The following is a 15035-nucleotide window of genomic DNA, read 5'->3' on the forward strand; positions in this document are numbered from 1 at the left end:
AGGACAAGCGGCCCTCGTACCAACGAGCTGCCCTCTTACCGACGCATCGCTGCCACAGATGGGAAAGCTAGCACGGACTAAGCAGCAAGCGCCCCGCCATCTAGCCGCAAGGGAAAGCTGTGCCAGCAACACGGAGCCACAAACAGCAACAACGTCTACATGGTCTTCCCAGGAGCAGCTGTCAGCAGCCAGGACACAGCTTCGCTCCCAGGCTTTAGCTCTGCGATGCAGGAGCAGCAGGATGAGCTGCACTTGCAAGGTCCCTGCTCCACCAGTGGCCACCAAACTCCACCACGTGAAAGTCTCCCAACCCCAAAACAGCGGCTACGCTCATCAAGACACTTCTTTTTTTTTCCTCTAAATCAGCTTCTACTACAAACCAGATATAGCTGGAGAGGGCATCACGCCTTGCTGTGTCTGCTCAAGAGCAGGCACTAAAATAAAGCTAACTTGCTGAGTTATTTAACATTCCCCCTCCTGGGCAAGTCTCCAAACGCTGCTGCTTTTGTCACCATTTAGGAAGGAAACAGCAGCCGTGCACGCAGTTACGTTGCCTCTTGCTCTGAGAAACAAACACTCGCAAGGACGACATCTGACCAATGCCATGAACAAGCCCTCTTGCTTGAAACTCCAGGTTCATTTATGTTTTTCTCCTTCCTCCTTTCCCCATTAAATAAGCAATCCGCATGCTCAGAAGTGCCATGTCTGATTCACAGCTACTAAGCTCAAATTTGCATAGTTTAAATGTTTCTTTTACCCACACCACACAATGCAGGCCTGGCATTACAAGGCAATTCTCTTTCTGGCCATCTATTTTGTCCTTCCAGACAAAGAGAGAGCCTCTGTTCCTTATGTCAGTGCCCCAGTAGTCATTTACTTGGAAAAGACCTGACAAAGAAATGATACCTCAAAGAAAAAAAGAAAATCCTGATATATTCGCTAGTACCTAATTCCTCTCATAAATACTACTGAACCAAATATAGTCAAGGCCCCATGTACTCCATGGCAAACTGCTGTGAACTGTGCTGGAGAGCTGCTCACTTGCACAAAACCGTGGCGCCGAGAATGGGAGAGTTGCAGCATCACCTCTTTTTTTGAATGCAAACTTTGGAATACACAGCCTGGAGAGCTGCATTAAGTGCAGCATCTTTCCAGAAGTATTTGTTCCAAGTTTGGTGCCTCCAAAATGTACTATTTTGTCCTTCTGGGAACGCAGTGTTTTCAAAGAGGCAAAGGAGGAACTGTGAATTTGGCGAGCGGGGGTGGCAAATAGTTGGGACTTTTGGCACCCATGGGAAAACAGAGGGTTTTGGCAACAGGAAAGGAATTTCTTTACCTTTGAGCAAGATTAGACTTCGTTTTTGAGGAACTGGATGCGAGAGGAGTTTCTTGTTCCCCAGCAACAACACTAGCAAGCAGATCAACCACTTGAGCTAGATACACGCTACCCAGTTGAGCAGTGAAATCTGACTGATGCTCCAGTAATCATTAAGCTCCATTATCGATACCCTGTTAAGATAAGTGGCCACTTGGGCTTCCAAATTACTGCCTGGGGTGGTCTAGTTCTACAACAGAGGAAGAAACACAGGCTTGGTTTGTCCTCAGAAGTCAACTGCGCCCACGTCCTGTGCTCTCGCTTAGTGCGGCACGACTGCACTGCAGGCAACCCCACGGCCACAAATGCACAGGGCCCTGAATATAGTAACGTTCAGTCGGACAGAAAACAGAACTACGGCTTCATATGTACAGATTCACAACGTTAAACTGAACTGAACACTAACAGCAGAGCTCCTAGGGCTCAGCCCCAGCTGCAGTTAAACTAACCTGGTACAACGTTATCCCTATATTCAACTCCAATAATTACCAAGAATACAAAAACATTCCTTATAAAGGACTCGCTGGCCAAGATTAATAGGGACTTCAGATCACAGACGTCTCCTCAACGCTGGGTCAACCTTCCTCCCCAGCTCAGTCCTTGAGAAGCTTCTCTCCCGCCAGCTCCTCGGCCGGCCAGCCATCAAGACGCCTTTGCTATTAAGCACAGGTTTGGAGGGGGAAAAATAAAACAGTATCTGACATCTCTACATAAGGGGAAGAGGAAGACGAGCACTTTGCAGTAGAAAAGATGAGGTAACTTCAGGAGGGCATTAGATCTTTTTTAACGGGGCCTCGCTCGTGCCGCGCTCATTGCGATCACCAGAGAAGCAGACAGGCCCAGGCTGGGCCCCCCGCACGCGGGGCCGGACAAACGGCCCCGGCCGCCACCGCGCTCGTGCCCGGCTCACCACGCTGCTCCCGCGCACGCCGCGCTCTGCGGCCCGGAGCCCAGAAGGGCTACGGCCCCTGACGAGGGCTTCCAAGCTCTTCCTTTTGATAAATAGCAGCGAAGAACAAGGGAAAGTAGTCAGCAACTTGCAGTTACCGCCACGGTAAAAAAGAAAAAAAAAAAAGAAGTATTGATGTAATCAAGAAGTTCTTAGCCTGTATAACAGAGAGAGACAGCAACTTGAGATTAACACAAGTAGCACTTGGCCATAATTTCCTACTGTCCGCCTGGCAAACCGGCTGAACAGCAGCAGCCTCTTGTTAAAAAAATAAATAAATATAATGCAAGACAAAACAATTCACTTCCTTTGGCATCTTTGAAAATGATTTACACTAACTTGAGAAAAAAAACAAGAAAAGTGATCACTGACTACACCGTAAAAAGCAGTAAGTAAAAAGACTAAACAAATGCTTTTAGTATTGCACTGATATGAATTTAAAGTACTTACTGTCTGTGCCCCACAATAATTTAAACCTTGGACATCTCACACAGAGCAGCACGGGGAGCAACGCCGAACCAGCTCGGTCTCTACAGCTCTATTTTCAGCTTTTGTGCCCCTACGACTATGCTCCAGATATTTCACAGATTCAGCAGGGTTCCTGGTTTCTGCTAGGATCGCTTACAAACTGTGTGAGAAGCAAGAACCTACTTTGACTTGTAAGTCACAGCTCAAGCAAAAAGCCCAGACACACTCTTCCCCAACCACTCAATTACTCTAGTGTTTAGGAGAAGAGAGAGTCACGAAAAAGATGACTTGCACAGTACTCTAATAACAACAATCCCCAGAATCTGTTCTTAGTTTTTCTCTGAACGTTCTTGTCAGATATATTTTAAAAAGTTATCATATTCATAAAGATATTATAGGCCTCTTTAAATAGATGTACTAATGTTTGAAGTTGCAAAACTAATAATTTTCAAGCTTTTGCACTCAGGATGAAATGTCATTTTAATACGAATAAAAAGACTGACTGTATGTACAAGCCAAGATGAATTTCAGTTCTCGTTTATCAGAAACATCAATCCAAAAGAAAGCTAAATTGAGAACACACTTCTACTTCTATGTGCATTTGAAGTATGTACAGTAAAAAACACCAACACAGCCTCCATGTGTCAACTAGAGAAAAATGCAGGCAAGGATGAATTTTGAAGTACCTGGTAAGCAATCCTTAAACTGAAGCCAAAAATAAAGCTAGAAAATTGCTGCAAAAAAACAGCTGATTGCATCATATCAAGTACTCAAAAGAAAAGTAATTCTTAATATGCTAGAGAATATTTTTTCCTCCTTCAAATCCATTGAAATCATTATTATCCAGAATGCACTGAAGAACATTTTACATCTATTGAAGACAAAAAGAAAAAGGTCAGCTCCATCCTTCTGTGCTACATCCAAGCATACTAAACCCTTATGAGCTTGTGTAGGAAACATGATGGCTGAAAACCATTATGGTAATTCAAAATATATTCTTTAAAGCGGAGCCTAGACTAAATGGCGCTCACACCCACAGACGATGAAAAATAATCCGGAGAGGATTCAGTTCTGCGATGCCAGGTATGACGCGAGGGAGAGGAGAATCAGGGTTCCCAATCGATAAACTAGGAAGAAAAAGGTTCTGAACAGGTCACCATTTTGAGCTCTGGGTGAATCTTCAAAGTCTCTCAGGAAAAAAAGGTACAGGAATACTCGAGTATTTAAATGGTGCTCTCTTCAGCAACCCTACCTAATACATCTATTAAGTACAAGCATGCAAACATAGGTCAATCCACAGGCACATAGGATCCATGTTAAAAACAGTAAGATAGCTGTGATGAGCGGCACCAACAATTTGGATGACTAACACTCAAAAAATGTTGCTTTCTGAATTACTAAATCAAAATCCTGAAGCAAGGTCCTGCTAGTCTTTGTCACACTGCTAAACACTAAAGTAGGCATGTTTTTTCCCCCCATGGTTTTAGCTGAGCTCAAAGAATTTTTACAATATTTAGTAAGAAAAAAATTAAAGTATTTCCCCTTTTTAAATTTACACAGACGTTTAATTAGCTTTATTTACAGAGCGGTTTTTCAGTCTCCAATAGTGCCTAGATAGCATCATCAGGCAAGAGTGCCAGTTTTAAAAGAGAATCTATAGAGAATCCTAAAAATAACAGATGGTGATGCTCCTCCAGAAGGGGCAAGCTGGACTACTGAAGCAGCTCTCTCTACATGGCTCAGTTACTCAGAAGTAATTCTGTTGCAGTCTCTACATCCCATGATTTTGAAGACAAGGCCACTATTACTGCATTCTGCAAAGAGAAAACAAAAAGTAATTATATTGCAAGTGGGCGAACCTGCTGCTATGAAAAGGTGAACGACAAATGCACAGATTTATCAAAACCTCTACATTACCCTTTATTATGTCTTAACCGACGAGCTGCAGAGTTGCAGGTTATTGGGTCGAACAGGCAGAAGGCAGCTCATACTACAAGTTTTACAAATAATGCAGTATCTCAAAATTTAAATTCATAAAAACAGCATAATAATTAGATCTGCAGAGGTTATGGAAGGAGCAAGCCCACTTTAGCACACTAATAACTCCCTTTTACAAATACATATCCATTTACGCAGCACCTACTGGAAAATATTTAAAGTTACACATACTTACCCTATCAAAGCCCATAGCACAAAGGTTTTCTATTTTTTTGGTGTATTCTGGACTAGAAACTGGTGCTCCAGCATACACATGTGCCCAAAGCCGAGCTGTCTGTTTAAACATTTCTGGATTTTGTTTGTACTAAACAAAAGAAAAGGGGGGTGGGGGAGGGAAGAAGGTAAAAAGTTAAGTTAATTCAGCGAGCCAACCAAAAATCAAGATGCTTAACAGCAGATTCCAATTTGCAATTCGTCCTACATAGTCTTCAACATTGTTTTGCATTTAGTGTAATGACATTTCCGAAATGAAACCTGGAGGTTAGGGTTACACACACAGAAAGTCTGCTTAAACATTTGACTTCATGCTTTTGCCTTTAGGGTAAATTGTGCACTATATATATTTTACACATGCAATCAAACTCTGCTCTCAGTTGCATCCATCAAAACCAGAATAGCTGTATTTAGCACAGGTATTCAAAAGCAGAGCACAGAAAGCATCTCAATGTTAACATCTGCTGAATGTACATACCATATACTACTTTAATTGATTTCTTCAATTAAATAAAAATATTCCCCATTTTGTTTTAGCACCTCCAAAATGTGAGTGGGTCTGCAGTTTTTCAGTGAGGGCTGACATTTTACTGCCAGGCTTCCTCCTTGGGATAGACAAAACTGGTATCACATGTGACAACAGAAGGGGTTAAAAAAAGGGAGATGCAGGTGAAGAGCTGGGGAGCTGTCACTCTTTTCAAGTAACCTACTTTTACCAAGAAGAAAAATAACTAAGAAAAAAAATCAGAGTATATAAATGTTATTTTGCATCAATCTTGCCACAAAGCATGTTTTCTTAATAAATAAGAAAATGGACCTTAGCACAAAGTGCTTTACAGCCTATACAAGAAATTCAGAAGATGAGAAGTGGGTCATCTGTCAAAGTACGCTGAAAAAAAGCAAGACAAAAGTCTCCTATTTTGGCAACTTTTCTATTTGATATCAAGTTTTAAATCAACACAGCCATATATCATTTTTATAAGGAAAAGATTTTCTTCAAACATTACACTTCCCAAAAACCCAGACATGTTTTTAGTCTGGAACTACCTAACTAATCTCAGCACTAAGCAATAGGACAAGATACCCGCAGCAAATGGATTATTCAAGTACTTGGATGAGTTTTACAGAATGCAGAGACATGGCTGATCATGATTTTGAGCATTTTATTCATACAGAAGAGGAACTAAATTCATAAAAGACCATAAACATCATTTCTGCTACTGCACCTTTCATCTCTAGGGAAGCCCATGCACTGAGGCCCTCGCACTGGGTGCTCTGCACACCTGGCACTAACACTGTCCCCATGTGAAACACCTGATCATTAAGGGGCATTAAAGATCAACACATCTACATTAAACCTAAGAGCCCCTATTGTTGAAGTAACTCACTGTACTAGTATATATACACACTACATTTCAAAATACATAAATATTTGAAAAATATAAAATACGTAGGGCTCTAGTACATCTATACAGTCAAATTCAGCACCAACAGCATCCTAAGCACTACATTTTCCTGCTCTTAGAGGCCCTTCCTCTTCAGGACATTTGCAGAGCACAGCTGAGCCTAAAAAGCTACCAGCTGAAGTGCAAAGGTTTCAGTTACACAAACATGACTAATTTGATTCAGAACTGGCTTTCTGTGTTCTATAAATAAGATTCCTTTATTTAGGTATTTGTAAATAATCTGGCTTCTCACTGAGAGAGCTAAAGGCACTTTAATTTTTTTTTTAAACCTGTGTCTCCAAATGAAGAGCCATAAGCAGTCAGGGTGCTGGATTTAAAGGCAGCAACTAATCCTCTATCTGTAACTAGCGTTGAGACCAGACGGGTTCCTGACCTTAGAGCCACTCTTCTCCCTGGGATTCACCTGAAATGCTTGAAGGCCGTTTACCTTGGCAAGCTGAGGTTCAGCAGGCTAAGTGCAGTGCAGCTGAGTGGAAAGCAGTGTAATGAGCGTGCAGAATAACCTGGGAGGCTGTTTGGAAGAGCGGCGCTCGCTGCGGCGCAGGGATCCCGGGGCTCTAGAGCAGCTCTCGCCTGCCCAGCGGCACCGGGGCCTTGGGCGCCCAGCCCTGCGGCTCCTAAACCTGGCCGAGTTGATGAGCTGCTAAGGAAACCTCCTCCCGGATTTGGTCAAGGGTAGGAGCACACACTTGTCGCCCTCTCCTGGAGGGCGCCCACTTGCAGGAGACATGGAGATGACACCAGGCCTGGAAGCGATTCCCAATTCCTCATGTTATCATGGCTGAAATAGATCCCTGCGACCAGCTAGGCCTGCATCTCGCTGCCTCTCTCCTGCTTGGCCTCCCTCTCCCCAGTTCAAGAAAAACACACACGTGCTTAGGGTTTTGTCAACTACTAAATTAGGGAATGACTCTTCCTATCTTTCATCAACATTTTAAATAGCACTGTGTGACTTCTCATATGGCCTAAGACCCAATTAACATTATTATTAGCTTCAGTTTAAAAAAGCCTGATGCAATCAACACAAATTCCACTGATACCAGTTTGATCAATGTGTAAAACAGCCATTTCAAGCACTTGCAGATGTCAAACACAAAGGTTGCTTCAGCCAGTTCAGATGAGCTGCTTCTCAGGAGTGAATGCAATAATAATTTGTCCAAAATAACTGTATTAAAAAATTTTGGCATTAACAAATGTGATGCTCAACAATATTCACACTGAACCAGATGAGGAGTTATTATATTAAGCCAAAATGAAGAAGCACCAACAAGTTAAAGCTCAGAAGTAACACACACGTAAAATTCACTTTAAGCAAATGCATTTACTTTCTTATACTAAAAGCCTTAGATTTTAATAGGGAAGTTATACCTGAATCCATTTCTGCAAAGCTTAATAAAAAAGAAGAAAGAACCGAACAACAAACCTCTTGGCACTGTAAAATAACTGCTATTTACTTTGGAAGCCTGGCAGTGAGGAGCACAAAAACCTGCAGTAACCCACTTTTTTTTTTTTTTTTTAATAAATCGGGTATTTTTTTCAGTAAATTCTTTAAAACTCCTCTCTTCTCCAAGTCTGGGATCCAGCCAGAGTTACCAACATTTAAGGAAGTGCTAAAGGTGCACGCAGTGACCAAGCATCTTACCTGATTTGCCACTACTGCGTCCTGCGGGTCATCTGGCTCTGCAGCTGCCAACAACGCTTGCAGTGATAACAACACCGTTCTTAGAGTCATTGCTGCTGCCCTAAAAGCACAGTTTGAGAAGGACATTACCAAAGCCTGTATCTATGCTCTTCTTGCTGCGCTTCTCAGTATTGCACAAGACACAAATAAAGATCTGAGGTATAAGAATCCTAAGTTTCAAACTGCTGCAGGTTACATGTATTAGAATACAGGGTTTCATTAATAATTTATTAATAAATGCATACTTTCTTATTGAAAATGCTGTCTTAAGCACTTGGAAAACCACCCTGGCCTACACATTTGAGTTTGCCCCCTTGATAAAGCTTATCCCAAACTTATGATTCTGCTTGCAGAGAGCCCCTCCGCCCTTCCCTTGGGAGCAGCGTCCGCGCACGGCCGCCCCCGGCTGCTCCCTCTGCTGGCACTCCCGAGGGGAAAGGAGCTCAAACACAAATCCTGACCCGCATCTTCAGTTCTCCTAACGGATGAGCACTTTCATACACCTGAGACCTTTTGCATTGCATCAGTTTAAATATGCCACTTTGAGGTACGGATGATTAGCAGTTTACACAGCGAACCTCTCCTTCAATAAGGAAAATGGGTTTTGCCATTACAAAAGTGTGTAACAAAATATTATCTCCACTTCCTTTCACTTCAGTCTGGCATTACTGACAGAGTATTAACCAAGCTAGAGGCCAGAAAGGCATTTCTGTCATCAACGTATTGCTGCAAAGGCAACTTCTGCCTGTGCTGAAGATCCCTGCTGAAGTTGAAGGTCCAGAGGTTGAAACATCCGACTTCTGCACACACTTGGAGCTCAAACTAATGATGAGACCTTAACAAGAGACATAACATATTTTGGGGAGGGAAACTATGTACATAAAATAACATCATCACTCACAACAGTTGCAGGAAATTTTCATTAAATACTCTAAATCTGGAAAGTTGCAACACCTTAAACAAACCGTTTAATTAGCCTTCGATCATGACTACCATCTCTGTGACCCACCATTTCAGCTGGCACATTAGAACTGGAATAAGGGACTGCACAAAAACTTAGCCAAGTGTCTCAGCTGAATTAGAGTGTCAATCCTCTGTAGCAGGACAGCTAACAATGATTATGTAGGAGCAGAAAGACGTGAAGAAAAATAACACACAAAAGTATTTATTGTGCTTAAGTCTTAGCAGAACAACAGTGGGAAAATGTGATCTCTTATATTTAAGCAAAATGGTCACAGAACATGAAATGCTAAAGGAAAGTTATGAAACAGATGCCCAATTTCTCACAGAAGGCTTGATCAATTTTTGAAAATCAACAGAAAATAGTTCCTTCTTTTCAGAAGACTGGAAGCAAAGTCAGTGAGCCAGAGTGGATGGGAGGGGGCCGACCAGATATAGGCTGGTCCAGATATAATGGAAAGAGTTTGCAAAGCTGTACAGCCAGCGACACATTTCACAAACTTGTCTTTTTTCCCAGGACTGTGGCACTGTGTTGAGGTACCACAGTTGAGCATACGGATGAAGAGACAGAAAACAGATTCTGGTAAGTGTCAGAAATTCATTTGTGACATACGAATTTTATATTCCTAGAAGCTCATATGCACCACTTCCACATTAGGTCACCAATCATTCAAATAAGCCCTTCTTCCCTAATTGCTTCCAATTCTAGAATATTTTTCCTGGAAATCTAGCTTTTTTTAAAAAGAAAAAAAACATGATAACCATCACTGAGCTTTCAGTGCCATGTTCTACATTAAAATGCAAGTGAGGAACATCCCAAGTGATAGAGATTTTAATTAGCACATATTGTCTCTTTCCAACTGCCACATCAGCTTGAAGTCCCTCAAGCTGAATTTTGCAGATTTAACTCTTCAAAAATCAGGCTTTTAGAAGCATGATATCTGAAAGACACACACACACACACAAAATTCCATGTATAAAACACCCCATATAATACCTCATTTCCAAGGCATATCCCTAAGTAACTACACAGAATTTCAGGTTCAGCTTCTCCTCTAACTAAGTTTAAGAGCAAGCATTTCACCTTCCAAGGGGGCCACTCTTTCAAACTAAATACTCCTTCTTTAAGTGACAAACGAAGCTAGGGATTAACCAGCTGGATTATATTTAATCCGATAAAGAACATCTAGCTGCTGAAACACATCCCCAGGTGTGTGACGAGGACCTAGCTACCCGGGAAACCCTGAATAAAAAGCATCTCATTTTTTCCACACCTAAATCGCAAAACCATCAGCAACAGCCACCACCACAGAGCACCAGCACATTGTGCCTGACAGCTATCTACGCCTTTTTCTGCTTTTAATTTTCAGTTCTCTGTTCACATCTACGGGTTCACACTCTTTGGCAGCTCGGCACTCGTGGATGCAGGGATGACACTTCAGAAGAATCTGCTCACCCTAAAGGAACCCTCACGTAGCACGTTTTACCTGCAGGTACAGCTACATTGGAAGGCTGCTGTTTTAGCAGTCAGGTGCCACAGAAGGCCGGGGCTTCCAGGTCTTGCTGTGCTTGCAGGGTGGATCACTTTCATGTGTATGCAGAGAAGTTCAGAACTACCACAACTGTGATGCAGCTCTCAAATCTGAAGCCCTTCCAGCCAGCTAAGGAATTTTCTTCCACTATCTAGTGTGATTCTTCAGGAGAAGTTTAACCAGGAAACTCTACCAACCATAACTATAACGACTTTCACTACACAACAGTTGTCCTGTGCTTTGTATTATACAAATCTTCTCACTTCAGAGGTGCCTGAGAACCACCCAGCTCTTTAAACCACAACAAAACAGCCACCTGGGCCACTCTGACAAAAGAGTTTACGTTTCTTACTTCTTTACCTTCCACAGAGCAAAGGGAGGCCTGGGGAGGCTCGGTGGCGAGAAGGGTGACGGAGGGCCAGAAGACGAGTCCCGTGTGCACTCGGAGGCTGCCAGACCCTCCGGGCCCTGTTTGCCCACCCTGTTTGGCGATTTTTAGGTCTAGTGTAGGGGGAGCCTCTGACATTCCAGTGTTAAAATAAGCAATAGAAATAAATACCTGATCCACTTGGATATACAGATGGCTGTATACTAACTCTCAAAAAAACTTGAGCTTTCAGAACTGGAGTTATAGACAAGACTACTTTAGCTATAAATGCAAAAGGCTTAAAAGTATCATTTACAATTTATTTTCAAGCCTCGTTTTTCAGAAATGGCTTTCTCAGTTCATGCATAGCTAAGCAAAGACTCCATTGGACATACAAGTTTGAAGAGTTATCCTTAGACTATGAAAGAAAGCCTGTTACAACTTGGGCTTCTGTCCAATAAAAACAGGGAGAATAAGGTTTATGAATTTGCAGTCTCTCTCTAAATATATATTTATAATAAAATAACTTTACTGGAAATATTGTATATTCAAGTAGCACCTTCTGTCTTTAGGATTTCAATTACCTCCACTTATCAAAAAAGTACTGAAGCTTTCATCTATGTAGCTTAGTATTATTTTCCAGAGACAAATTACATTTCTAGAAGAAACTGCACAGACAGCTAAAGATAGATTCTCATTTCCCAATTTCCTTAAAAAGCTCTTCTTTCCTATTACCTTCTTAGAGAGAATAAAGTGAATGGGGAGGACTGCAAACAGACTGTAGAAAAGCAGGATCTGTTGGAAAAAAACTTGGAAAAAATCCACTATATTCTGCATTTCCCAAAGTTCCCCCCTCTTCTTACACTTGTAGCTTACCTCTAGGGATATATCTATGGGAAATCTCTCAGAGTTCAAGTAGTTTCCTTTGGTAACTCAAACTATAGGCAAAAAGAAAAAAAGCAGCAAGCTGAAAAGGTTTCAGAAAGCCACCAACTCTCCTCCTTGCCCAAGATAAAATTTTACATCACTCCTGGCAGAGTTCGGCCTGATCTGTTCTTAACTGGAGACTCTCAAATTTCTTGAAAATACAAATAAACACCACACACACAAATCTATTTCATTGCTTCACTGGGCCTGCTATTCTGCATCCCAAAATGGACTTCCAATCTTTCATTGTAAGTCATGTTTAATTAGGTGCCAATCCTGTTATTTACCTTTGGATTTTTTTCCTGTGGTATTCATCTTAGAAATGCAATGTAGCGCTCAAAAGGGGACAGAGCAGCCAGCTGAGGCCTTACCACGGAGAAGCCAAGGGCAATTTATGAGTCTTTTAAGTATAACTCCACATCACAGCATCTTATTTGCTTTTTTCAAAATCCCTTGACCCGGCTGACTCACATGTGTCTTAAAATTTATGATCATCCTTGATCCTCCCATGCCTCAACCCAAAACGCTGCCTCGCCACTCCGTGAGCTGGCGCTTTGGCACCTCAAAAGCAGAGGAGACCTGTGACACCTACCAGTGAGCTGCAGAGTTCACTGCAGGACAGCGCTGTCCTGCCCGAGAGCTTCAAACTAAAGGCTTCCAGAAAACACTACGCTATTACATTTGTAAGGAGAACCTGAAGAAAACCAGAACAAAGCAAGCCAAGCTCACATATATATTTATATATGTATACATATTCATGTGTATACACACATACATATTTAAATATAAAATAAATACATCCAGAGGCACTTCCATTAAAAAAAGCAGCAGGGGTTGTTGGCATGGATGCAACGACAACGTTAAATAAAGCAGCACAGCCAGTCAGCTGTACCCAGCATGCCTGAGGTAAGAAATCTCCTACCTTTCAGTGGGCACAGAGAATCCTAAAAGGATTACAAAACCCTGCCAGTTTTTCCTCTCTCTTTTTTAATTTATTTTTAAAGGACAAGTAATTCTTCATTGAGGAGGTTCCTACTCAGGTGCTGCAGGCTCCTCTCTGATGCGGATGCAGCTCGGAGGGTCGGGCAGAGCGGCCCCCGCCAGTCGATGGCTGCTCCGGCCCCCGGCACCGACACTGTCCAACGTCTCCAATATTTATTCCATTTATAAAGCAGCTAAGCACGTGAATCTGAAAGAAAAGCTCAAGTAATTTGTACAAATGATTCAAGGAATTTGAAGGTAGATAGGAAGGGCACCAGGTGTTTCTGTGGCAGCCTGTTGTACGGGTGAAATATCAGACTGGGCACCCATTAAAGACAAAAAATGCAAATAAAAATAATTTTGACATTAGGCAGGGGGCAGATTGGCCTGTATGCTGAAAGGCTCCATAAAACAACGTGAATATTCGCTGCATCCTTCTTGAGGCTTTAAAGAGACTCAGTGATCCTCAAGTGGCCTGAGCAGTTTCAGAAAGCCCCAGAAAATGCACCACAGAGGTGGTAACTGCTGCCTCATTGCTGGCTGTACAGGTACTGTAGTCACAGTACCTTATATACTAATGATTTCTGCACCTCAATCAAAACTAAAGACAGAGTATTGCAGTATAGCCACTAGGAAAATAATATTCTTATTATGCATCTGTATTTTGACTATCAAAACTAGAGGAGCCCAGGGCTTCCACAGCCCGGCACAGCGCGCGCCCAGAGAAGCGCTGCACAAGGGATCTCTGCAGAGCTGAGGAGTTCAGGGCTCGCGTTTCAATGCACAGCATGGCATACATTTCCTATTTTATTTTAGAATAGATTTTTAGGACAGAGTATTAGCCAAAAAGATCAATATAGACTCCAGCAAGTGAAATTGCACAACAAAAGCCACATCGTATCAGCATACGCAGTACTCCTTCCACACTGTCATCTCCCTCTTAATTCCACCAGCAAACAGTCGTCGTTTTGCAAACCAACTGGCATAACAGGTATAGCAAATCTAAATATGATGAAATCTACAGCTGCAGAAGTTTTCAGCATAAAATACACACTAAGAAGGAAAAAAAATAATGATAAAAGTCATTTAAAGGAAGCGCTTGAAAAGCTTTGACAAAACCTTCTGCCAATATGTACATAACTACCCCTCAACTATGCTCACTACGAAAGTCATTATCATGATATGGGTGAGGAGGTAAAAAAACCACAAATTTTAATTATCCAAATACATTTAAATGTTTGGGTTTGTAGTCACCACATATCGATGAATACTATGTCAGTTTAAAAGCCAAACAACCCTGTCCTTCCCCACTGCCAAATCCCCACACGGACACCCCTACACAGCAAGTCCCAAGGGCCCTGGTTCTGTCCTTCGACTCCTACTGACCTCACTGGAATTTGAGGTTTACACTTAAAAATAGCAATAAGAGGATTGTTCACTATGAGCACTACAAGGGAGACGAGCTGCACTGCAGAAACAAATCTTGTACCAAAACATTTGACAAGAATGACTGTAGACTAAATACAGAAGGTGGCTATCAGCATATTTAAGAATAGGGTTTGTCCTGTTCACCTGTGAACACCTGGTGCAATCCAGTCAAAAGGAATTCTTCAAGGTCTGGGTAGGACAGTGGTTTTTTTTTGGTGCTATTTTTTGTTTTAAAGAGGCTGTCATCTTATTCAAACTGTTATCCAGCCTACGCCTGCGGAAAACCACCGTGGTAATGTGGGCATTTCTCACTTTAAACAGCACATCTATCAACATAAATACTGCATACTTTTTTTTTTAAATAATATTAACTATTTATATGACTTTAGGAAGCTGAAGTCTCATCTAGCACATCACTGAAATTCTGGAAGCAGCAGAGGTTGCAGGTAGCCACAAAGGTTCCTCCCCTCCAACAAAGAAGAGAGGAGTTATAAAAAGCACCGCAAAACTGAAGTGTTTTTCCTCCCTATTACAAAAAAAGGGAGCAATACCAGAAAGTGAAGGGATCCCTACAAGGGCAGCCATTTGAAAGGGGACCACAGCACAAAGGGGAAGAAGAAGAAAAATAAAATCCCACAACAGCAGCCACACACACACACACAGATTTTCTGCAAATTCTTTCCTCAAGGT

At 42.0% G+C, this 15035-nt stretch overlaps 1 protein-coding gene across 1 annotated transcript in view; it reads right to left on the reverse strand.

Moving 5' to 3' along the window:
* Window positions 1-3270: 3270 nt before the first annotated feature.
* UBE2K (ubiquitin conjugating enzyme E2 K) overlaps window positions 3271-15035 on the reverse strand; it is a 38583-nt gene continuing 26818 nt past the window's right edge. The window contains exons 5-7 of the mRNA XM_026037493.1: window positions 8112-8211; window positions 4966-5094; window positions 3271-4606 (exon numbers count right to left, since the gene is read on the reverse strand). Coding sequence (XP_025893278.1) covers window positions 4532-4606; window positions 4966-5094; window positions 8112-8211 — 304 coding nt within the window. The 3' untranslated portion in view covers window positions 3271-4531. The remainder of the gene's footprint in view (window positions 4607-4965; window positions 5095-8111; window positions 8212-15035) is intronic.

Source organism: Nothoprocta perdicaria, unplaced genomic scaffold, assembly GCF_003342845.1.
Source record: "Nothoprocta perdicaria isolate Ctin4 unplaced genomic scaffold, notPer1 scaffold_2, whole genome shotgun sequence".
NCBI lineage: Eukaryota > Metazoa > Chordata > Aves > Tinamiformes > Tinamidae > Nothoprocta > Nothoprocta perdicaria.